A 25,982-nucleotide genomic window follows, 5' to 3' on the forward strand; every position below is an offset into this window, starting at 1 on the left:
ATAAGGCTTTCGTAGAGGTGCTGGGTATTTCCATGGGTAGTTTCATGGACCTAATAATAGATTGACAATACTTCTGCTCCATGAATAAACAAACAAACAAAAAAACATGAGAACTTGACTTTGTGGGCTTTAAAAATAATCAGCGTTAGAGCCAAGAGCGTCTGAGAATGCGAGCCTAAAATTGAATAAATACAAATGTTTATCCTGGTTAAATAGTCTGATTATAACTCTCCCATAATTACTCACAGACTCTCCTTATTGAATCTCAGTGACTATAATGAGAGACCCCGCTTACCCTCATAACTCTCCCATAATTACTCACAGACTCTCCTTATTGAATCTCAGTGACTATAGTGAGAGACCCCGCTTACCCTCATAACACAGGCCTGATAACAAGGAAAGGTATTTAAGCCAACCCTGACCCCATTTCCCTTAATTTTAGAGTAGCCCCCCTTAAACCTCATCCCCGGCAACCCTAACCCCATTTTCTTCCTGTACCTCTTCCATTAAACCATTGTTCTTCTCTCTCTTAACATCCCCTAACTTAAAACAAAGTACTAGGTAAGGTAAATAGACATGTTAGCCCTTGAGATGGTGTTCCCTCCTCGGCGGTACTCGGCTCGCTCAGACCTTCACGCCGAGACGCTCATTAGCACGCTTCAAGACGGGCGATGAGAACACACACGCATGCACATACACACGCCACATACACACACACATATACATACACACATCTATCTATCTGTGTATTGCGTCTTTCGCCCTATTGTCGTAACGGTTGAGAGGGGAAAGTAAGGGCATTTTTTTTATACAGTAACAGAAACGGTTCAAGGAAAAAAAACCCGGTATGAGAGGCTCAGTTTGCAAAGGTGAGGGAATTCAAGCATATATACTTTAATCGCCCTCTTCCATTTTTTTTTATTTATTTATTTACCCTATTGTGTTTTGAGGTTTCCGAGTTCTGGTGTAAGTGTTTGTATTCCTCTGTGTGTTGTGTCGGTGGGCAAGGAAACACTGAAGTAGACGTGAGGGGGAGGAGAAGAAGGGAAGGGGAGGGAATTAAAGAGAGAGGGAGAGAAGAGGAAGGGAAAGGAGAAAGGGAGAGAAGGAAAATGAGAATCAGAAGGAGAAGGAGAAGGGAAAGGAAGGGAAGGGAAGGGAAGGGAAGGGAAATGGGAGAGGGAGAGAAGGGAAAGAAGAATCAGAAGGGGAAGAAGGGGAAGAAGGGGATGATGGGAAAGGGAAAGCAGAAGAAAGGGAAGGGAAGGGAAGGGAAGGGAAGAGAAGGTGAGAGGGAGAGAAGGGAAAGAAGAAGCAGAAGGGGAAGAAGGGGAAAGGGAAAGGAGAAGAAAGGGAAGGCAAAGGGAAGGGGAGAGGGAGGGAAGGAAACGAAGAGGAGGAAGAAGAGGAATGAAAAAAAAGGGGGAAAGAAGGAAAGAGAAGAGGAAAAGGAAGAGGAAAGGGACGGGAAAAGAATAGGAAAGGGAAGGGGAGAGGGAGGGAAGAAGAGGAAGGAAGAGGAAGAAGAGGAAAGGAAGAAGGAGAAAGAAAGAATGGGAAGGGAAAAGTAGATAGGAATGGGAAGGGAAAAGAAGAAGAGGGTAAAGGAGAAGGGAAAAGTGGAACAGGGGAAAAAATAAGGAATGGGGAAATGAAAGAAGAAGGAAAAAGGAAAAGGAGAAGAGAAAAACAGGAATGTAAAATGAAAAAAGAGAAAGAAAAGAAGAAGGAAAAAGGAAAAAGAGAGAAAAGGAAAACAGGAATGAAAAATCAGAAAGAGAAAGAGAAAGAAAAGAAGGAAAAGGCGAAAAGAAAAACAGGAATGAAAAATCAGAAAGAGAAAGAGAAAGGAAAGAAGGAAAAAGAGAAAAGGAAAACAGGAATGAAAAATTAGAAAGAGAAAGAGAAAGGAAAGAAGGAAAAAGAGAAAAGGAAAACAGGAATGGAAAATCAGAAAGAGAAAGGAAAGAAGGAAAAAAAAAAGGAAAACAGGAATGGAAAATCAGAAAGAGAAAGAGAAAGGAAAGAAGGAAAAAGAGAAAAGGAAAACAGGAATGGAAAATCAGCAAGAGAACGTGAAAGGAAGAAGGAAAAGAAAAGGAAAACAGGAATGGAAAATCAGAAAGAGAAAGAGAAAGGAAAGAAGGAAAAAGAGAAAAGGAAAACAGGAATGAAAAATCAGAAAGAGAAAGAGAAAGGAAAGAAGGAAAAGGAGAAAAGAAAAACAGGAATGGAAAATCAGAAAGAGAAAGAGAAAGGAAAGAAGGAAAAAGAGAAAAGGAAAACAGGAATGAAAAATCAGAAAGAGAAAGAGAAAGGAAAGAAGGAAAAAGAGAAAGGGAAAACAGGAATGGAAAATCAGAAAGAGAAAGAGAAAGGAAAGAAGGAAAAAGAGAAAAGGGAAACAGGAATGGAAAATCAGAAAGAGAAAGAGAAAGGAAAGAAGGAAAAAGAGAGAAAAGGAAAACAGGAATGGAAAATCAGAAAGAGAAAGAGAAAGAAAAGAAGGAAAAGGCGAAAAGAAAAACAGGAATGAAAAATCAGAAAGAGAAAGAGAAAGGAAAGAAGGAAAAAGGAAAAGGAAAACGGGAATGGAAAATCAGAAAGAGAAAGAGAAAGGAAAGAAGGAAAAGGCGAAAAGAAAAACAGGAATGGAAAATCAGAAAGAGAAAGAGAAAAGAAAAGAAGGAAAAGGCGAAAAGAAAAACAGGAATGGAAAATCAGAAAGAGAAAGAAAAAGGAAAGAAGGAAAAGGAGAAAAGAAAAACAGGAATGGAAAATCAGAAAGAGAAAGAGAAAGGAAAGAAGGAAAAAGAGAAAAGGAAAACAGGAATGCAAAATCAGAAAGAGAAAGAGAAAGGAAAGAAGGAAAAGGAGAAAAGGAAAACAGGAATGAAAAATCAGAAAGAGAAAGAGAAAGGAAAGAAGGAAAAAGAGAAAAGGAAAACAGGAATGGAAAATCAGAAAGAGAAAGAGAAAGAAAAGAAGGAAAAGGAGAAAAGAAAAACAGGAATGATAAACGAGAACGCGGTAAGGAAGCAGTGAAAGGTATAGAGAGAGACAGCGACAGTTCTACCACCGCGCCGCCCGTCTCCTGGGTCCGGGATGGGTCGGCTCCGTCATCCCAGGCAGCAGCGGCATTAGACCGGCCATCCCAGAGAGGCGATGAGCGGGTCCCTTGCTCTTTGTTTCTTCGCGGCCGGGCGCAATTGGTCCCCCCAGCCACCCTTACCCTGCTCCTGCTTTCTACTAACTTCACCCTCTCCTCTCTTTCTCTCTATTCTACCTCTCTCTCTCTCTCTCTATTCCTCCGCTTACTGCTAATTTCTCTGTCCGGTCTCTTTGTGCGACTATATCTCATTTCTGTCTCTGTCTCTCTCTGGCTCTCTCTCTCTCTCTCTCTCTCTCTCTCTCTCTCTCTCTCTCTCTCTCTCTCTCTCTCTCTCTCTCTCTCTCTCTCTCTCTAGCACTCGGCGTCCAGCACATCGCCCTAAGGCCATCATATATTCATGTGTTTCTTGTCCAGAGAAGCCCTCGCATAGGCAGGGGGAGCAGGGGGGACCTCGGGCAACAATACGGGCAGGTGAAGGGAGGGGGGGGCAGGGGTGAGGTCAGAGGGGAAAGGGGGCCGTGGGGGGGAGAGGGGGGGGTAGCGGTGAGCTCTTCTTCGTTAATCATTGAGCGTCGGCCGGGAGGAGGATTGGGCGCAGCAACGAGAGCCGGGAGATGAGAAAGGAAGAGAGGAAGGGAGGGAGGGAGGGATCGGGGCATGGGAAAGGCTGGTGATTTGTACTGCATGGAAAGGATAGATAGATATAGATAGACAGATACAGATATAGCTAAAGATGAATGGATAGAAATTGATATAGATAAGATTGATGGATAGATAATGGCATATTGATGAAGGCCGAGAAGGAGATTTGTACCACACAGATCGATAATAAACACCTCTTCTCCCGAAATTGACCTCTCTTTCGGCCACCTCTTTTGATTCTTTTTTTTAGGAGCAGCGAGTAGCGGGCTTTTTTTTTATTATTGTTTCCTTTTTTTTGTGCCCTTGAGCTGTCTCCTTTGCTATAAAAAAAAAAGATAATGCGATATAGTATGCCGGCGGTTTCAACAAATTCCTCAAGCATCCAAAGTTTTCATCTCTCCCTTATTCGCGTCCACGTCACATGATATTGACCAAACTCCCACAATACAAAACGACACATTTCAGTAGTTTCACAAAGGTAACGGATATTAATCTAGGAAATGATATATATTCACAGGGTCGCATCAGGTACCCGAGTCCTCTGTAGCAATTCTATATTCTGCTCCGTCCTTTGATATCTGTCCTCGGGTATTCACAGATCCTTCCTTCTCTATCGTCAACTGTTTCCAAAGGCCGGCGAAATAGGAGATTCATTGGGTTTTCATAAGTCTTTTTTCACGTTCAATGTATATTTATTTATCTCTCTCTCCTTTCTTTCTCTCTCTCCCTCTACATCTCTGCAACTATATTTCTGACGCTTCTTCCTTTCTCATCAACTGTTTTAAAAGGCCGACGAAATAGGAGATTCATCGGATTTTCATAATTTTTTTTTACAAGTTCAAGGTATATTTATTTATCTCTCTCTCCTTTCTTTCTCTCTCTCTCCCTCTACATCTCTGCAACTATATTTCTGACGCTTTCTCCTTTCTCATTAACTGTTTCCAAAGGCCGGCGAAATAGGAGATTCATCGGGTTTTCATAATTTTTTTTTTCAAGTTCATGGTATATTTATTTCTCTCTCTCTCTTTTCTCTTTCTCTCCCTTTATATCTCTGCAACTATATTTCTGACGCTTTCTCCTTTCTCGTCAACTGTTTCCAAAGGCCGACGAAAAAGGAGATTCATCGGGTTTTCATAAGTTTTTTTTCACGTTCAAGGTATATTTATTTATCTCTCCTTTCTTTCTCTCTCTCCCTCTACATCTCTGCAACAATATTTCTGACGTTTCTTCCTTTCTCGTCAACTGTTTCCAAAGGCCGGCGAAAAAGGAGATTCATTGGTTTTTCATAATTTTTTTTTTCACGTTCATGGTATATTTATTTATCTCTCTCTCCTTTCTCTTTCTCTCTCTCTCCCTCTACATCTCTGCAACTATATTTCTGACGCTTCCTCTTTTCTCATCAACTGTTTCCAAAGGCCGGCGAAAAAGGAGATTCATCGGGTTTTCATAAGTTTTTTTTCACGTTCAAGGTATATTTGTTTCTCTCTCTCTCCTTTCTTTCTCTCTCTCTACATCTCTGCAACAATATTTCTGACGTTTCTTCCTTTCTCGTCAACTGTTTCCAAAGGCCGACGAAAAAGGAGATTCATCGGGTTTTCATAATTTTTTTTTTCAAGTTCAAGGTATATTTATTTATCTCTCTCTCCTTTCTCTCTCTCTCTCTCCCTCTACATCTCTGCAACTATATTTCTGACGTTTCCTCCTTTCTCATTAACTATTTCCAAAGGCCGACGAAAAAGGAGATTAATCGAGTTCTCATAAGTTTTTTTTTACGTTCACTGTATATCTACTCATTTATCTCTCCTTTCTCTCTCTCTCTCTCTCCCTCTACATCTCTGCAACAATATTTCTAACGCTTCTTCCTTTCTCGTCAACTGTTTCCAAAGGCCGGCGAAAAAGGAGATTCATTGGGTTTTCATAAGTTTTTTTTCACGTTCAAGGTATATTTACTCATTTATCTCTCCTTTCTTTCTCTCTCTCTCCCTCTACATTTCTGCAACTATATTTCTGACGCTTCCTCCTTTCTCATTAACTGTTTCCAAAGGCCGACGAAAAAGGAGATTCATCGGGTTTTCATAAGTTTTTTTTTTTCACGTTCAAGGTATATTTATTTATCTCTCTCTCCTTTCTTTCTCTCTCTCTCCCTCTACATCTCTGCAACTATATTTCTGACGCTTTCTCCTTTCTCGTCAACTGTTTCCAAAGGCCGACGAAATAGGAGATTCATCGGGTCCTCATATTTTTATTCACGTTCAAGGTATATTTATTTATCTCTCTCTCCTTTCTCTCTCTCTCTCCCTTTACATCTCTGCAACAATATACCTTCTTCCTCTTCCTTTTATTTCCTTGTCTCATTCTCCTCTTCCTTCTTCCCCTCTCTATCTACCTATCCTTCTCTTCCTACTCTTCCACTACTAAAGATGGAAATGCCCACAACTCCCATGAAAGCCTATTTTTATATTTTTTTATAGTAAAGGAAGCAGCTCAAGGGCAAAAAAATAATTGAGGAAAAAAGCCCGCTAATCACTGCCCTGTAGAAACGAGTATAGATGTCAAATGTGTGTGTTTGTGTGTGTGGTTGAGCGCCGAAAACTTGAAGAATACGGTTTAGTCTTGATCCGAGGTTGGCTGATGCACGATGATGTCAGTTTCTCTAACGCGCAAAACATTCAAAATTTAGACTTGGAGTTTTTCGATTGCAAAGGATGGGAAGGTTACGAAATGTTGTACAATTTATTTTACGAGCAATTCATTCAATATTTTAGAGTTAGCATCGTCGTTTGCAAAAGCTGGAAAGGTTACGAAATGTTGTACTATTTCTTTTACGAGCAATTCATTCAATATTTTAGAGTTAGCATCGTCGTTTGCAAAAGCTGAAAAGGTTACGAAATGTTGTACTATTTCTTTTACGAGCAATACATTCAATATTTTAGAGTTAGCATCGACGTTTGCAAAAGCTGAAAAGGTTACGAAATACTGTACTGTTTCTTTTACGAGCAATACATTCAATATTTTAGAGTTAGCATCGAGGTTTGCAAAAGCTGAAAAGGTTACGAAATGTTGTACTATTTCTTTTACGAGCAATACATTCAATATTTTAGAGTTAGCATCGACGTTTGCAAAAGCTGAAAAGGTTACGAAATACTGTACTGTTTCTTTTACGCGCAAAACATTCAATATTTTAGAGTTAGCTTTTTCGTTTGCAGAAGATGGAAGGGTTGCGATATATTGTACTCAGCTTCTTATACGCGCAAAACATCCAATATTTTAGAGATAGCTTTTTCGTTTGCAGAAGATGGAAGGGTTACGAAATATTGTACTGTTTCTTATAAGCGCAAAACATCCAGTATTTTATAATTAACTTCGTCGTTTGTAAAGGGTGGAAAGGTTACAAAATATTATACTGTTTCCTATAGGCGCAATGAATTCTTAGTTCACTTAGTCGTCTAGAAAATATTTAAGTGTTACGAAATATTTCACGACTCTTCTCTCACTCAGTTTCATCATTCATTTCGATACGTTGACAGCAGCGTGCAATCTTCTATCAGAGTGGCAGGAGCTTTTATCTTTATTGAACAGTTTGGTTAAAATAAAATGCTTCCCTCACATATAGTTCCATCATCCATTTCCTTTACGTTGAGAACATCTTGGGGAATTTTCTATTTAAGGCTATGTTGTTATTTTCTACTATCACTGGCAGTGTCTTTTATCTTTATTGAACAGTTTGGTTAAAAATAAAATGCTTGCCTTACATAGTTCAAACATCCATTTCCTTTGAGAATATCTTGGGAAGTTTTTTTATCAGGAGACTTCGATCATTTTATCCCGAAATTGACCTCTCTTTCGGCCACCTCTTTTGCTTTTTTTTTTGTAGGAGCAGCGAGTAGCGGGCTTTTTTTTTATTATTGTTTCCTTTTTTTGTGCCCTTGAGCTGTCTCCTTTGCTGTAAAAAAAAAAAATAAAAAAAAAATCTACGAGTGTGTTGCTGTTTTTTCTTCGCCAGATAAGTCGGTCAAATAAAACGTTTCTCTCACAGTTTCACTCTCAAACGTTTCCTTCCACTGAGATAATCTTCAGCAATCTCCGGTCAACGTTAGTAGCTCTGTTCTCATCTTTAGCAACCGGAGTGGCAAAAGAAACTGATTCCTCCGGGGCTTGGTTGATCCACAGAAAATATAGTCAGTCTCCAGTAGAAACATATATTGAAAGTCCAAGGCATTTAATCAGAAGCGAATGATTAAAACAGGCATTGATAATCTACATGGAACTGAGGCATTTTAAAACATTTCTCCGCCCAAGTTCACATATTTGCAAAAGGCTTTCGTAGGAGTTTTGAGGATTTCCAGGGGTAGTTTTATGACCCTGGTGGTAGTTTGACCCTTCCTCTATGCCGTGAACCTAAACAAACACTCGTTAGAACCCGACTGACCCCCTCTTTGACCTTTAGAAATAGTTGATGTGAGAAGCGAATGTCTTATAATATCGACCTGAAACCGAGGAAAACTTACGAGACAAGAATATTTCAATGGTTTCACGAAGGTAACGAATATTAGACTAGTTTTGAACGGAATAGTCTTTAACAGAACATTCCTTTATGAAATCCAAACAGCATCTTTAATTCACTCTTTCCTTCCCTTCATTTCCTTCCTTCCCCCTCTTCTCTCCTCCTCATCCATTCCCTCTCCTCCTCTTCCCCTTTCATCCCCAACCTAACCTGGTGTCTGTTCTTCCTATGTATTCCTATGTATTTCTCTTCCCCTTTCATCCCCAACCGTACTCTTTCCCTTCTTCACTTCGTCCCAGCGTCATCTTTTTCATCCCTTTCTTTTAACAGATAAGTCTTCAAGTAAAACATATTCTCAACATTCCGAGCATTTACTGAACGTCTATTGTCTATTCTGTTACATCACTTTCGTCTTCCTCTTAATTCCTCATCTTACGTCTTTTTCTTCTTTTTTTTACATCACTTTCCTCTTTTCCTCTTTATCGTGTTTTTTTGTCTTATTTCACACGTTGCTTCCTTTCCTCTTGGTTCCTCTTATCACGTCTCTCTATTCTGCCACATGTCAATCTCCTCTTAATTCCTCCTCTTAGGTTTTTTTTTTCTATTCTGTTTCGTCAATCTCCTCTTTTTCCTCTTTATCATGTTTTTTTTTGTCTTATTTTACATGTTATTTCCTCCCCTCCTGCTTCCTCTTTTCACGCCTCTATTCTGCCACATGTCAATCTCCTCTTAATTCCTCCTCTTAGGTCTTTTTCGTCTATTCTGTTTCGTCAATCTCCTCTTTTTCCTCTTTATCATGTTTTTTTTGTCTTATTTTACACGTTGCTTCCTTTCCTCTTGCTTCCTCTTATCACGCCTCTATTCTGCAACAAGTCAATATCCTCTTCTTTCCTCTCTTTGTCCTTTTTTCCTATTATTTTCTAAGTCAATTCCCTTTTCCTACCTCTCTTCACATCCTTAAATTCCTTCTACTCTGTTCCACGTTAATTTCTTTTCCCTTTCTCTAATCACGTCTTCTTGTCTATCCGTTTCATGTTCCTTCCCTCATCCTTCCTCTCATCATGTCTCCCTCCATCTCCGTTGCTTTCTTCCTCCTTTCTCTCATGTCTTTTCCTTCCTTTCCTTTCTTCTCTCCTCCTTTCCTCTCTCTATCTCGCATCGCTTCCGTATTCCATTCCGGCGTCTCCTGGGTATTGTTTGAGCCGCGGGTTGGAGGTCCTTCTTGCAATATTCCTGAGCAGAGCGAGAGGAGGACCTGAGGGTGGGTTCTCCGGTCTTGGTGTGGAGGGAGTTCCTGTGGGTTGTGTGGAACAGTCGGATGCCTTCAGTGTTGGTTATGTAGGTTGTGGAGGTTGTGGTTGTCTTTGGTTTTGAGAGGGAATGTTTGAAGGTCTATCTTTTATGACCTTATAGCTAGATAGTCGTGGGTCACTGGTCGTTAATACAAGACACTTTCGTTTCTAACATCAGCTATTTCTAAAGGTCAAAGAGCGGGTCAGTTGGGTTCTAATGAGTGTTTCTTGAGGTTCACGGTACAGTGGAAGGGTCAATCTACCACCAGGGTCATAAAACTACTCCTGGAAATGCCCACAACTCCCACGAAAGCCTTGTCAAACTGGTCTTCTTGGATGGTGAGATGTCTTATGATACGATCCATAGAGGAGATGGTGTATATTTTCGTCTCTAGAAATAATTGCGTTGTAAAGATTGGATTCCTTGATTTGAATTTTTGTTACTATACTCGTAGAAGTACCTATACCATCTTGAGGGTCCTGATACTTAACTAACTTGAGGGAAGCATATGCCTATCAATACCCAACACCACCACCACATAAAAGACACTGGTAAAGCAAATTAGTGAGACATTTTGCAATCTTCAGCGTGAGAGACAACCCCGATTCTCCTCCACGCTTCTAGGATGAAACTGGTGGAAAGCAAAAACATACTCTCTTCTGTAAATAATATATAAATACTCGATTTGCTTAGTCTTGCCGACGGTGATTTTGGGGCACAGTAGAGTGGTAAAATATGCATATCATAATTATAACAACTGAAATGAGAGGAATAACAGGGATACTCATAAGAAGAAAAGGCTTGTCAATCTTAAGCATTTTTCACTGTCTAAACTATTCAATTTTCGTATATATTTTTTCCTTCCTTTCGTTTCATCCCTTTCTGGTCCATCATCCGCTTCTTCTTTTTTTCCTCCTCTTCCTCTTCCTCCTCTTCCTCCTCCTCCTCCTCTTCCTCTTTCTCTTTCTCTTCCTCTTTCTCTTTCTCTTCCTCCTCCTCCTCCGTTTTCATCTATAGTTTTTCCTTCCTTTCTCTCCTTCCCTTTCTGGCACATGATTCGTTTTTTTTTTTTACTCTTCTTCCTTCCTTCCTCTTCCTCCTCCTCTTCCTCCTCCTCCTCCGTTTTCATCTACAGTTTTTCCTTCCTTTCTTTCCTTCCCTTTCTGGCACATCATTGTTTTTTCGTTTTTTTTTTAACTCCTCTTCTTCTTCCTTCCTTCCTCCTCCTCCTCCTCCTCCTCCTCTTCTTTTTCTCTCACTATCACGACTATTTTCCTCGTCTCACTAATTTCCCGAGAAGGCGAAGGCAAATAAAAGTCCGAGCTTGATACAGTCTTTCAGTGCGGCTTGGGAGGGATTATGTTTGCAAAATAACTCCTTTTATACGGGGATACGAGGGAAGGAGAGAGGGAGGGAGGGAAGGAGAGAGAGGGAGGGAGTGAAAAACAGGGAAAAGAGAAGGAAGGAGGAAAAACCGGCAGGAGTAGAGAAGCAGAAGAGGAAAAATAGGGGGAAAAAATTAGAAGAGAAAAATGGCAAGGCACTGGAGAGGAGAAAGGAAAGGAAATGGATAAAATAAGAGAGAAGAGAAGGAGAGGAGAGAAAATACAGGAAGGGTAGTGAAGAGAAAGGAAGGGGGGAAATGAAATGAAAGAAGAGAAAGACGGGAAGGGATGGAGAAGAGAAGGGGAAAGGAGGTAGAGAAAAGGGGAAAAGAAGAGGGGAAAAGAAGAAGGCAATGGTGAAGATAAAGAAAAGGCAGTGGAGAAAAGAAGAAGGAAAAGAAAGAAAAGAAGAGAGGGGAAAGGAAGTAGAAAAAGAAGAAGAAAAGGAAAAAAGAGAGGAGAGAAAAAGGGAAAGGGCGGTGAAGAGAAAGGAAGGGGAGTGGAAAAAGAAGAGGGAAATGAAAATGAAAGAAGAGAAAGACGGGAAGGGATGGAGAAGCGAGGAGAAAGAAAGCAGAAAAAGAAGATGAAAGAAAAGGAGAAGAGAAGAAGAACGGCAAGAGTGAAGATAAAGGAAAGGAAGTGGAAATAGAAGAAGGGAAGAGAAAGAAAAGAAGAGAAAGACAGGAAGAATGTAGAAGAGAAAAAATGAAACAAGGAAAACAATACGAAAGAGTTAACAGACGTAGGAAGAAGCGAAAGAAAATGAAGATGAGAGAGAGAGAGAGAGAGAGAGAGAGAGAGAGAGAGAGAGAGAGAGAGAGAGAATGGAATAGAGGAGAGTGCAAGGTAACGAGAGAGAGGGAAGGGAGATGAGATGGGTTGAATAAGGGAGAGGCGGAAGGGGAGAGAAAGAGGAGGAGGAGGAGGAGGAGGAGGAGGGGAGGAAAGCCGCTGAATACGTCAAGGGAAGCGGAAGGAAGGTAGAGATTACGAGTGGGGAGAAGGGAAGAGGTGGGGAGGGGAGGATGGGGAGGGGAGGAGGAAGAGGAAGGAGAGTTCAGATAAGGGGAAGGTAGGAAGCGTGAACCTTAAGGGAACACTTGGGTAAGGGAGAGAAGGGAAGCAGGGAGGAATAATGAGAATATATGTGGGGGAAAACATGGGTTGGAGGTAAGACTATAGGTAAGAATATGGGTAGGGGAAAGGGAGGGAGTGGAACCGTGCAGGGAGGATAGAGGTAAGGGAAGGGAGGGAAGAGAACCGTACAGGGAGGATATGGTTAATGGATTGGAGGGGGGTTGGTAAGTATAGGGAGAACATAGGTAAGGGAAGGGAGGGGAAGGGAGGGGAAAGGACCGTATAGGGAGGGGAAGGGAGGGGAAGGGAAGGGAGGGGAAAGGACCGTCTAGGGAGGATATGGTTAAGGGAAAAGAAGGGGAGATAACCGTATAGGGAGAACATAGGTAAGGGAAGGGAGGGGAAGGGAGGGGAAAGGACCGTGTAGGGAGGATAGAGGTAAGGGAAGGGAGGGGACAGGACCGTCTAGGGAGGATATGGTTAAGGGAAAAGAAGGGGATAGGGTAGGGAGGGGAAGGGAGGGGAAGGGAGGGGAAAGGACCGTATAGGGAGGGGAAGGGAGGGGAAGGGAGATTATGGTTAAGGGATTGGATGGGGTAAATAAGTATAGGGAGAACATGGGCAGGGACTAGGAAGGGTGGAAGGTAAGGTAAAATTGGGGGCATACGCAATAGCTACGCATTACGGCGGTGCTCATCTCCGTAACGTTGGCCCAGAGAAACCCATTACCCGACACAGGACCTCGACATTCAGGGTACCACAGTTTCCCCTCCTCAGGTTACCCCGGCTACCCATTTATTGACCCGAAGGAAAGGGAGGATGAACAGCTGGGTGGGGTGTTTTAACTTGTCCTATCCATACGTTGTTTATAGTATTGCTGTGAAGAGAAACGGAAGGGGAGTGGAAAAAGACAGGGAAATGAAATGCAAGAAGAGAAAGGCGGGGAGGGTGAAGAGAAAGGGGAGGGGAGTGGAAAAAGACAGGGAAATGAAATGCAAGAAGAGAAAGGCGGGGAGAGTGAAGAGAAAGGAAGGGAAGTGGAAAAAGACAGGGAAATGAAATGCAAGAAGAGAAGGACGGGGAGGGTGACGAGAAGGGAAAGGAAATGGAAAAAGAAGAGGAAAGAAAAGGAGAAGAGAAGAAAAGCGACAAGCCAGAGAGAAAAGAAAGGGAAAAGAGAAAGAAATAAGAAAGATGACAAGAGTGGAGATGATAAAGGAAAGGAACCAGATAAACAAGAAAGAACGAGTAAACAGCCGTAGGAGGGAGTGACCATCAAAACAGCCAAGAAACCAAGGAACGTCTATAGCGAAAAGTGCTTGGATGGCCCCGAGCTGGTCCACCTGTCTCCATATTTTTCATCATTTCTCCACTCTCCTTCCACTTATCTTCATTCTCTAAGTGGTAAAGTGGAGGTGAAGGATCAGGGTATTAAAGAAATGGAATCATGAAGTTAGCGTTTCCATGAGCTCTGAGGATTAGCTAAGAGAAATATAAAAGGAAGAATGTAGGATTTTGCTGTTTTCCAGTACTAAGAGAAATGCGTCGACGAGTGAGGAGAAATGACGTTGACCCACGCCTCCAGCCTACAACCCCGGGAGTTCTTTGCGCGCTCTACGAACTGACAATACTTCCTCTCTTCCTTCCTGCGTTTGAGGGATTAAGAAATCATCGGAATCATGAAATTAAAATGATAAAATGTACTTTCTTTTGTTGCCGTTGAGCTGCACACTTTCCAGTAAAAATAGATTCCTCTTTTATTATTTTTTTAATATTTTTTTTTTGCCCTTGAGCTGTCTCCGTCTCTGTGAAAGAAGGGAGTCACGGGTTCGGGGAAAATATCTGCAACAACAACAACAACAACAATAACAATAACAACAACAACAACAACAACAACAACAACAACAACAACAACAACAACAGAACAATGTGACGGTAAAATAATTGGCAACACAAAGCTAATAATACAAAATGCAATAACGCAAATACCGAACATAATTAGCAACAGTAATAACGGCATTAGGATGAAATGAAAAAGAACAAGTACAAGAACAAGACTCCACTTACGCAGCCTTCATGGACAGAGTGGAGTCAAACGCTATTTCTCTCATCAAATCCAAGCCTCTTACTGACAGTCTTTCCTCTCTTAAATTCCGCCGCCATGTTGCATCTCCTATCTTCTACCGATGTTTTCATGCTGACTGCTCTTCTGGATTTCTTAACAGCATGCTTCCTCCCCTCCCACGGCGCCGCTGCACACGACTTTCTACTTTAGCTCATCCCTGTACCGTCCAAATCCCTTATGCAAGAGTTAACCAGCATCTCCATTCTTTCATCACTTTCGCTGGTCAACTCTGGAACAGCTTTCGTCTGTGTTTACGACTTGAACTCTTTCAGGAGGAGAGTATCAAGGCAGCTCTCCACCCGAAATTGACCTCCTCTTTTGGGCACTGTTTTTATTTTCTTTACAGGAGAAGCGTCTAGCGTTTTTCTTGTGCTTTTGAGATGCTTTCATTACTGTAAACAACAACAACAACAACAACAACAACACTACCACTATCAACAACAACAACATTCTCCTGTACGTAATCCAGCAAAGGTCTCGCGGGATGGCAACTCCGTCTTAAGCATTGACGAAAATGTTTGGGAAGGAAAATTTAAACAAACACTTGATGGCTTACGAGGGAAATAAGGAGAGGCACTTGACACACTCACCTCTACACTAAACACACAGCCTCAGGACCCACAACCTCCCACCCTCGTTACCGGAGCCTAACTGAACTGGTCTGAGCGGAATAAATGGGTCTTTATTTTCCAGGGAGACGATAGTATATATTCTCCTAGGTATTTTCAGTCGCTTCAGTCTCTCACATCAAAGTCTCTGTGTTGACTCTCTTTCTATCTTCGTGACTGAGGTGTTAAAATGGACTGAGGAAGTTAACTGTCTGTACTTTTTTGCCTGTCAGTGTATGTCCGTTTCTTTGTCTGTCTGTCCGTCCGTCTGTCTGTCTATCTGTTTGTCTCCTTCTCTGTCTGACGTTCATTTTTGTGTGTCTGTCGGTATATGAATCTGTGTTTCCCCGCCTCTCTGTCTGCTTGTCTGTCTGTTTCTCTGTCTGACATTAATTTTTTTGTGTCTGTCGGTATATGAATCTGTGTTTCCCTGTCTGTCTGTCTGCTTGTCTGTCTGTTTCTCTGTCTGACATTAATTTTTTTGTGTCTGTCGGTATATGAATCTGTGTTTCCCCGCCTGTCTGTCTGCTTGTCTGTCTGTTTCTCTGTCTGACATTAATTTTTTTGTGTCTGTCGGTATATGAATCTGTGTTTCCCTGTCTGTCTGTCTGCCTGTCTGTCTATCTGTTTGTCTCCTCTGTCTGACATTCATTTTTGTGTGTCTGTCGGTTTATAAGTCTGTGTTTCCCCGCCTGTCTGTCTGCCTGTCTGTCTATCTGTTTGTCTCTGTGTTTCCCTGCCTGTCTGTCTGCCTGTCTGTCTAACTGTTTGTCTCCTCTGTCTGACATTCATTTTTGTGTGTCTGTCGGTTTATAAGTCTGTGTTTCCCCGCCTGCCTGCCTGTCTGTCTGTCTGTGCCTGACCGGTATCACACAATAGTTTCAGTGAGCGAGAGATTTGCCCTTCCACATCCCCGGACACCAGTTTTGTTTTAGATTTATTTCTATATTAAAGAAGGCAGACCGAGGCACGAGACGAACAAACAAATATATATATAAAAAATACCATTGAAATATCGCGTCTAGAGCACAAGTGATTTATATATATTTATTTTTATTTTCGCATTAAAGGAATTTGAACCAAGGAGAAACAAATATAAAAAAAATACTATTGAAATATCGCGTCTAGAACACAAGTGATTTATATTTATTTTTTTCGCATTAAAGGAATTTGAACCAAGGAGAAACAAATATAAAAAAATCCCATTGAAATATCGCGTCAAGAGCACAAGTGATGTATATTTATTTTTTTCGCATTAAAGGAATTTGAACCAAGGACGAGAAAAGTGGAAATACAACAACACATCAAAATGACTACGTCTATCAACATTACTGGGAGACGAAATAACAGTGTAAATTTAGTTATTATTGCAAGTTATCATTTATTTGCTTATAACTAATTTACATGCTGCTGGTTATCATTGTTATTTGTGTTATTTGTTTAGTTATTGCGTTCCCTTCTGTGTCCTTTCATCCGCACGACTATTTATTTCAACTCTCAGCGTTTTGTCATTAATATCGTATCAGTCTGTTTAATATTCAGTTTGTTAGTTGATATGTTTGTTAGAGTTAGTGATGTACTTGATTCCGTTTTCTTTCAATCCGCTTAACTTGTGATACACTTCCGGCGGATCAAAGAAACAAGGATTGTCTTTTGTTTTTAAGTTTGCGTCGAGAAATATCCCTTTTTTTCTTTTATCTTTTTCCTTTCTCTCCTCCTATGCTCGGGTTCATAGCGAGGAACTTCAAGTGTAAAACGCCAGACGTGATGCTAGCCTTGTATAATTCCATGGTAAGACCGCACCTCGAGTATGCAGTACAGTTCTGGTCTCCTAATTACAGAAAGGACATTGATTTACTGGAAAGGATTCAACGACGCGCCACGAAAATGATTCCAACCTTAAGGGCTCAACCGTACGAGGAACGACTCAAGCGACTCAATCTCTTTACATTGGAAAAAAGACGCCTACGAGGGGATATGATTCAAGTCTTCAAGTACCTGAAAAAGTTCAATAACGTCGATTACTCCAAATTCTTTGAACTGCAAACCAACTCAAGAACTAGAAATAACGGTTTACCCATTCAGTCGAGTCGATGTAACACAGACATTGGAAGGAGTTTCTTTTCAAACCGAGTCATCCGCCACTGGAACAATCTTCCCTCAGAAGTAGTAAATGCGAATACCATCAGCTCCTTCAAATATAGAATCGACCGTCATTTCGTTACGTCGGGAGTAAACTGAATATCACGGTGATTTCATCTGCTCCTCAAGACCCAAGTGGCTGTCGAGCAGATTACTTCACCAAATCGGGCAACCTCGTAATGAGCCAATAGGGTTTCTGTTACCTGCATTTCCATGTTTCTCTTGTTCAGACGTCCTCCAACTTTCGTCGTCTTCCGGCTCCTCCATGTCCTCCTCCTACTCCTCAGACTTCCTCCTTTTCCTCTTCAAACCTCCTCCTCCTCGTAATCTTTCTTCTTCTCCTGTTGTTCCGTCTCTTCCTCCTTCTCCTCCTACTACGCCTTCTCGTCCTCCTGCTATTTCTTCTACTTCTCATTCTTTCTTTCTCCTCTTTCTCTTTCTCGTTCTTCTCTTCCTTTTTCTGTAACTCCCCTTCTTCCGCTTCCTTTTTCTGTAACTCCCTTTCTTCTTCCTCCTTCTCCTTCTGTTTCCTTCTCTTTTTCTTTCTCGTTCTTCTCTTTCTCTTTCTGTAACCCCTTTTTCAGCTTCCTCTTCCTGTAACTCCCTTTTTTCTCCTCCTCCTCCTCCTCCTGCTTTTTCTTCTCCTTTCTTTTTTCTCCCTTTTCCTTTCTCCTTCTTCTTTTACTCTTTCTCTAACTTCCCTTCTTCCGCCTCCTCCTTCTCTAACATCTCCCCTTCTTCCTCCTCTTCCACTAACTCCAATTCCTCCTCCTCTTCCTCTTCTCTCTCCTATTCCTTTTGACTGTATACTGTATGGGTCAGCGTCAAGGAAGGGCCCACCACCAAACTTCAACAATCCTCTTCTTTCTCCTCCTACTTCCCCTTCTATTACTACCCTTCTTCCTCTCTTCTACTCCTCTAACTCCTTTTCTTCCCCCCTCAAACTCCTATCTCCTATTCCTATCGACTATACTGTATGGGTCAGCGTCCACGGAGGGCCAATCACCACACTTCAGCTGGCCTCACTGAATGCTGGGATCCCTTACTATAGGCTACTCTCAAGGCCAGCGACCCCGTACTGCTCGGTGGACGCTAGGCGAGGTCTGTGGCACGCTTGGTCGGACGTTGATGTGTGTGTGTGTGTGTGTGTGTGATGGGACCGGGGATGTGATCTGAGTCTTTGTGGGTGATGTTCCCTTATGTTTTGTAGTAGCGATGTTAGGGTGTGTTATTGTTTTCTTTGTTGTTGTTGATGTTGTTGATGAGGTTGTAGTTGTTATTGTTGCCAGGTAAAAAAACACACACACAAACATACGTACAAAACAACAAGCCGGCTGATGTTTGCTTTTTCATAATGTTGTTGTTGTTGTTGTTGTTGTTGTAAGTAATACAAATAAAATAAATAAACACGCAAAATAACAAAACGGCATCTGTTATTTTTTCTCATAATGTTGTTGTTGTTATTGTTGCTGTTATTGTTGTTGTTGTTATCGGTAAAGTAAAAAAAAAAAAAAAAAATAAAAACACGTAACAAAACGTCATTCCCTCGGTTATTTAGTCTTCCATAATGTAGTTGTTGCTGTTATTGTTTTTTTTATTTCTTTGTTTTTTTTTTAGTAAAGGAACACCTCTCCTCCCGAAACCGATTTCTCTTTTTGGCAACTCTACTCTATTTAGGAGCAGTAAGTAGCGGGCTTTTTTTTTCATATTGTTTTCTTTTTTTTATGCCCTTGCTCCGTCTCCTCTGCTGTAAAAAAAAAAAAAAGATCCTTCTCTTCTGTTACTTGTTCCTCCATGTCGCCGCGTACTCACGAATCCTTATCCTTCCCCTCCTTCTACTGGCTTCTATTCGTCCTTTCCCTTTCAATTTCCTGTTCCCATTATCCAGGGTATGATAGGGTTCCCTCGGCGTGTGTGTGTGTGTGTGTGTGTGTGTGTGTGTGTGTGTGTGTGTGTGTGTGTGTGTGTGTGTGTTCACCTCCTCTATTTCATTTTTATTCCTTCTCTGTTTTCTTTTTTATTCTTTTTCTTTTCTTTTCTTTCCATTTTTTTCATTCTTTTTCATTCATTTCTCTTTCTGGTTTCTTCTTCATTCTTATTCTGCTTTTTTTCTGTGTGTGTGTGTGTGTGTGTGTGTGTGTGTGTGTGTGTGTGTTATTTACTGACAACAACAACAACAACTACTACTACTACTACAACTACTACTACCACTACCACTACTACTACCACTACCACTACTACTATATCTATTACCAATACTCATCTCTACCCAAAATACTTCCGCTACTAGAATCAAAATAAATACTAACTCAAAAATACTTTATACATCTCACAAACGTAAATTACCGAAAGCAATAAAATCTCGAATCTACATATAATTGCCGCTTGTAACAAAGCATTCGTTTGGACTTACTGAATAAAACGCGAGAATTTATTTGGACCGAGAGTTTTTGGATCGAAGGGAACGGGTTTAGATTCTACGAGGGGGAGGGGAGGAGAGGAAGATGAGGAGGAAGAGGAGGAGGAGGAGGAGGGAGAGGAAGAGGAAGATAAATGTACAGGAAAACGAGGAATTGGATAATGATCAAGAGGAAGATAGAGGAAAAATAAGGAAAAGAGGAAAATAGATGATGATGGGGAGGAAGAGGAAGAGGAGGAAAAACGTACAGGAAAAAGAGGAATAGGATAAAAATCAAGAGGAAGAAAGAGGAAGAAATAGAAAAAATGAAAACAAGGAAAAGAGGAAAATAGATGATGAGGAGGAGGAGAAGGGAGGAAGAGGAAGAAAAATATAGAGAAAAAGAGGAACAGGATAAAAATCAAGAGGAAGAAAGAGGAGGAAATAGAAAAAATGAAAACAAGGAAAAGAGGAAAAAAAGAAAAAAAAGAGGAATAGGAAAATGATCAGAAGGACGAAAGAGGAAGAAATAGAAAAAGAAAAACAAGACAAACAAGAAAAGAAGGAAGAGAAAGAGAAAAAGATAAGGAAAGGGAAATAAAAGAAGGAAAAGAAAGAAAGAAGAGGAAGAAAAAAAGGAGAAATAAAAGAGGAGGTATAAGAGAAAGATAAAGATAGATTAAAACGGAATAAAAGGAAGAGAAAGAAAAAAAATAGAAAAGGGAAGAAGAAGAGGAGGAGGAGGAGGAAGAAGAGGAGGAGGAGGAAAAAGAGAAAGAAAAGTAAAGAATAAGAAAGGAGAAAAAAGATAAAGAAAAAGAAAAGGAGAAAACGAGGAAGAAAAAAAGGGGGTAAAAGAGAATTAGGGAGGGGGAGGAGGAGGAGGAGGAAGATGAGGAGGAGGAAGGTTATGTAATCGGACTGGTTTCGTTTTCAATCTTATTTTTTTCTGATTTTCATTTTCTCTTTTTTTCTTTTCATTCTTATTTTCTCTCATTTCTTTTTTTCATTCTTCTTTTTCTCGTTTCTTCTCTCATTCTTACTTTCTCTCTGGTTCCTTTTTCATTGTTTTCTCCTTCGCTCTTTATTTATCTTTTCATTCTTCTTTTCTTCCTAATTTTATCTTTTTCCTCCTTATTCTCTTTCTCATATCTTCTCTTCTTCTGGTCTCTATATCACTGTTTCCTCTTTCAACTTTCTTTTTATCCATATTCTCTTCTAAGTCCATTTTCCATTCTCTCTTGGTGGTAATAAACTCAATATAAACACGTCTTCTACAACACGGCCACTCAATCATCGGTCTAGTATATCGGCGCGCTTGTCAAGACTTTCCTGAGAGTATTTCCACGTTTTCATAAAGTTCCTGTTTTATATTCCTCTCTTGGACAGGAAAGGCGTGGGCGGGGAGGGGGGAGGATAGAGGAGGGGGAGGAAGAGGATGTAAGCGGGTGGGATACAGAGAGGTTGGGGTGAAGGGTAAGGTAGGGACGGGGCGGGAAGGAGGGGAAGGGAAGGGTTAAGGAACGGGAGAAAGGGAAATGTAAAAGATAAGGGAGGAGAGGGTTGAGAAAAGGGGCAGTGCAAGGATGGGGACGGAAAGGGGAAGAAGGGAGAGTTGGGGTAGGGAGGGGGAGGGAAGGGAGGCTTAGGAAGGAAAGGAAGGGGAAGAGAGGGGACGGAAAGGAGGAGAAGGAAGGGAAAGGGGAGGAAGGAGGAGGGAAGGGGGCTGGAATGAGAAGGGAAGGGGTAGGGAAGGGAAGGGAAGGGGACGAAAGAAGGAAAGGGGGTATGGAAGGGAAGGGAAGGGAGGAGGAGAGAAGGAAATGAAGGGGAGAGGAGAGGGAGACAGCAAAGGAGAGGAAAGAATGAGGGAAGGGAAGCAAAGGAAGGGAAGGGAGAGGAAGGGAAGGGAGCAGTAAGGGGTAGGAAGGGAAGGGGGGCGTTGAAAGGGGAGGGAGCAGTAAGGGATAGGAAGGGAAGGGGGAAAAAGGAAGGGAAGGGAAAGGATGAGGAGGGAAAGAGGAAGGATGATAAGGGAAGGGGGTGAAGGAAGGAAGGAAGGAAGGTGATGAAGGAAGGGAAGGGGTAGGGATAGGGAGGGAAAGAGGAAGGATGAGAAGGGAAGGGGATGAAGGATGGGAAGGGGTAGGGATACGGAGGGAAAGGGGAAGGATGAGGAAGGGAAGGGAATGAAGGAAGGGAAGGGGAAGGCTGAGAAGGGAAAGGGGAAGGATGAGATGGGAAGGGGGTGAAGGAAGGGAAGGGGAAGGATGAGGAGAGAAGGGGATGAAGGAAGGAGGGAAGGGGGTGATGGAATGAAAGGGGTAGGGATAGGGGGGGGGATAGGGGAGCATGGGAGGGGGGGAGGGGTAAGGGGGATGTAGAGGAAGGTGGAACAGGACAAGCAGATAAAAGCGACCTGTTGGAAAGATATTTTGATGGTCATGAATTTGTGAGGGATTTTTGACGTTGTTGTTGGGATAGAGGTCAAGCACACGCACACACACACACACACACACACACACACACACACACACACACACACACACACACACACACACACACACCACCCTTCTCTTCTCCCCATCCTTCTTCTCCACCCGAAATTGATCTCTCTTTCGGCCTCTCTCTACTTTTATCTCTCTTAGGAGCAGGATTTTGCGGTTTTTTTTTCCCCTACATTTTTTTAAATTTATGCCCTTGAGCTGCTTCCTTTCCTCTACACACACACACACACACACACACACACACACACACACACACATTTGAATACGAGAAACGATATATTTTTCACTATTATATTCATTTCTACAAAACCATCGAGCACTTACGTTACTGAAAAATATCTTTACAACCTTTATTATCATCATTTCGTCATGCAGGACAGGACGCGACATCACTTTAAGATAGTGACATCGTTGAAGACTTTCTGTAACCTTAACTTACTCTCTCTCTCTCTCTCTCTCTCTCTCAGGAAAGTAGAGAGAGAGAGAGAGAGAGAGAGAGAGAGAGAGAGAGAGAGAGAGAGAGAGAGAGAGAGAGAGAGAGAGAGAGAGAGAGAGAGAGAGAGAGAGAGAGAGAGAGAGAGAGAGAGAGAGAGAGAGAACACACACAGGAAATGAGAGAGATAGACAAAGATACACATGACTTACAGCATTTAACTCTCGCCTCACTCATTCGCTTAATCCTTTTATTTATCTTATTATTTTCGTTAACTTTATTTTCCATTATTCATTTTTGCTAACACTGTGAAACTTTTCCTTAACTATTTTCACCTCCTCGTTATAATTGGCAGAGTGAACGATGATTTAAAAAGGTTTAGAAAGATTGCGTTGACATTAAAGCTTATTAGACCTTATCTTCTCTTTAGCTTCGTTGGTCAAAGGTGATACAACACATTTAAAGAAAGGGACAATGGTTTTTAATTTCCTTATGATACAGTTGGTGATATTTACATTTAAAAGAACTGGAACACGTATATTTCGGGTTCCACACATACATAAACACATACTGAGATTGACACAGTTAATTTCATTCAAGACCTCTTCTTAAATTTTCCTTAAGTGCGAGAAAGTGAATTGTTTGTGGAGTTAATGCATCACTAATATTTGTGTCACGGGCCTTGCGAAGTTATTTTTGTGGACGCTAAAACGAATTGGGGATGGAAAGTTTTGTGGATGCTGAAAGAATACGAGAATGAAAAATTTGGAAGAATGGAAAATTTTGTGGAATGGGGAATTTTGTGGAATGGAAAATTTTGTGGAGTGGAAAATTTTGAGTGGAAAATTTTGTGGAATGGAAAATTTTGTGGAGTGGAAAATTTTGAGTTGAAAATTTTGTGGAGTTGAAAATTTTGAGTGGAAAATTTTGTGGAGTGGAAAATTTTGAGTGGGAAGTTTTGAGTGGAAAATTTTGTGTAATGGAAAATTTTGAGAGGAAAATTTTGTGGAATGGAATTTTGTGTGGAATGGAAAATTTTGAGTGGAAAATTGTGTGGAATGGAAAATCTTGAGTGGAAAATTTCGTGGAATGGAAAATTTTGAGTTGAAAATTTTGTGGAGTGGAAAATTTTGAGTTGAAAATTTTGTGGAGTGAAAAATTTTGTGGAGTGAAAAATTTTGTGGAGTGGGAAGTTTTGAGTGGAAAATTTTGTGGAATGTAAAATTGAGGAAAATATTGTGGAATGGAATTTTTTGGGGAATGGAAAATTTTGAGTGGAAAATTGTGTGGAATGGAAAATTTTGAGTGGAAACTTTTTGAAATGGAAATTTTTGAGTGGGAAATTTTGAGAGTAAAATTTTGTGACCCTGGTGGTAGTTTGACAAAGCTTCTGTACCATGAACGTGAAAAAACAGACATGAGAACGTGTTTAGCCTCTTTTTCTGGACCTTAGAAATATAACTATGTGTGGGGGCAATTTCCAGGGGTAGTTTTGTGACCCTGGTGGTAGATTGACAAATCCTCTGTACCATGCACTTGAAAAATACAGATATGAGAACGCGTTAGCCTCTTTTTCTGGACCTAATAACGTCTAAGAAAACCGACTATGAGCATTAAGGACGATCGTAATGAACTAAGGATCGTCGTGGCTGGAAGTGAACCGAGGAGGCGAACGAAGGATGTCTGGGGTGGCTGAACGGTTCCTCGACTTTCCCCTCACGTTCCCCAGCGGTTGGTATCCCTGGTGGTGGCTGGGTCGGTGGTGGAATTGTTATGCCTTACGTTTCCCAGCGGTTGGTATCCCTGGTGGTGGCGGGGTCGGTGGTGGAACTGTTCTGCCTTACGTTTCGCAGCGGTTGGTATCCCTGGTGGTGGCGTGGTCGGTGGTTGGTCGCTGTCCGGTTAGTAGTACATGCTCTCCCTTTGGGTCCGTGCAGCTGTTGACCAAATACCATCATTATTACCAACATTATTACATATATGATTCATTATTGCAGTAACACCCAGAGCCATAGAACAGGAGAGTTTGCCCAGCTTCATTACAGCCGCCATGTTGTTAAAAAGACGCGGGATATTCAAATTGATGCTGATAATCTTTTTTTTTTTTTTTCGTGTGCTCTAAGTGCTTTGAGAACCTGACGATACCTAGAACACACGAAAAGAAACACTACAGTAACAACATCTATTTGAATTCTTTTTTTCCCTTTCTTTTTTTTACTTTTTCGTTCGTTCTTCCCTTTCTCCCTTCCTTCCTTCCTTCATTTTTAACAGCACGGCGTATGTGCAGTAGATAGTCACACTCTTTTATTCTGTCTCCGGAAGTACCCACACAAACACCCACATCCACACAAACACCCACACTAACGCCCACACCCACACAAACACCCACACCCACACAAACACCCACACAAACACCCACACCCACACCCACACCCACACAAACACCCACACCCACACCCACACAAACACCCACACCTACCCACGGAATTCTGACTTTGTGTGGCACTGCGTCGTCGCCGTCGGTAGCACACCACCGCAGACACCACCACCAACACCACCAACACCACTAACACCACTCCAGCTATCACCGCTGCCAGAATACCCATTGGCAATCCTGAGGGAGGCACTGGCGAAGGCGAAAGTGCAGAATAATTGGCAGTTACTTCTTGCGGCGATGGGCAGAAGGGAGCGGTGACGTTGGGAGGGATGGTAGCGGGTAAGGGTGGATGGAGGAAGGATGCCATGGTGCTGTTGGTAAGGTGGACTGGGGGACTCTTGCACTGGTCTGGATCAGAGGTGGACGGTAGCTCTCTTGAAGTACTGGACTCCTTAACCAGGCATTCATCCGGTGGTTTGTCACATACCCACACGGATGAGCCATGCGCCACAACCCTCAACCCCTTCACCTTCTTTTTGCCATAGGCCGCCGTGCACGCCTGCTGACAGTCACTCGAGTCGACATGAAAGTGGAGGACGTTTGGCGATCCTCCGACTTCCTCCACGAAGACCGTCACGTTGAGGTTCAGCCAGTTGGTGTAGTCCAGGAGACACCCGTCCAGAGGAAAGTAAACCACAAGGAAGTCCGTCCGATTCTTCTTCACCTTAAGACTTACGCCCCGGAAGTCACGGCCAGGCAGCACGTAGAAGCTTAACGACTTACTACTTTCCCTAACATCACTTTCGTACACGGTTTGAGCTTCACCTTCCTTCACCACGTGTTCGGATAAGGTACAGGTGTTGGCCGAGGCGTGGCTGATAGCGATGACGAGACCCAGGGAGGCCAGAAGAGCAAACGATACACCTCCCGCCATCATTGTAGGCGCGAGTCCGTCTGAGTTGGCGTGGCGGAGAACAACAGGGGCAAAAAAATCTGAAGCGGAAACCAAGTGATATTATGATAACGATGCGCCATGATTGAAGGTGCGCATATCCACACACACACACACACACACACACACACACACACACACACACACACATACACACATACATGTAGCCTTTTTTTTGTTTCTCTCTCTATCTCTCCATCTCTATTTGACATCCACTTTCTCTCCCTTACCTCCCCCCTCCCCCCCACACACATATGTACACACGCACTCAAACTTCGCTAAAGTCCGTAGTCTTTTTTATTGCTGTGACGTAATCGCTGTGAACGAGTAAGTAAAGTAAAACTATACATGATGAGGGAGACTAAAAAAATACAAAATCATTACGAAAAATTATTAGGAGATAGATAGATAGAGAGATAGTGTG

General features: G+C 41.9%; 1 protein-coding gene across 1 annotated transcript; it reads right to left on the bottom strand.

Moving 5' to 3' along the window:
* Positions 1-22,739: 22,739 nt before the first annotated feature.
* Positions 22,740-25,596, bottom strand: LOC126988656 (uncharacterized). The gene is made up of 2 exons (XM_050847016.1): positions 24,709-25,596; positions 22,740-24,166 (listed from the first exon to the last, which is right to left on the bottom strand). The coding sequence occupies exons 1-2, from the start codon at positions 25,541-25,543 to the stop codon at positions 24,132-24,134; spliced, it is 870 nt and encodes a 289-aa protein (XP_050702973.1). The 5' UTR covers positions 25,544-25,596; the 3' UTR covers positions 22,740-24,131.
* Positions 25,597-25,982: the final 386 nt, after the last annotated feature.

The sequence above is a fragment of the Eriocheir sinensis genome, chromosome 70, assembly GCF_024679095.1.
Source record: "Eriocheir sinensis breed Jianghai 21 chromosome 70, ASM2467909v1, whole genome shotgun sequence".
Classification (NCBI taxonomy): Eukaryota; Metazoa; Arthropoda; class Malacostraca; order Decapoda; family Varunidae; genus Eriocheir; species Eriocheir sinensis.

What these genes read in the sequence shown, in the direction of transcription:
- LOC126988656 (XM_050847016.1), bottom strand. Translation starts at nt 25,543, where the DNA reads ATGATGGCGGGAGGTGTATCGTTTGCTCTTCTGGCCTCCCTGGGTCTC. An exon ending in ACAAAGTCAGAATTCCGTGG is followed by an intron (nt 24,167 to 24,708) that starts GTAGGTGTGGGT and finishes TTTGGTCAACAG; the next exon opens with CTGCACGGACCCAAAGGGAG.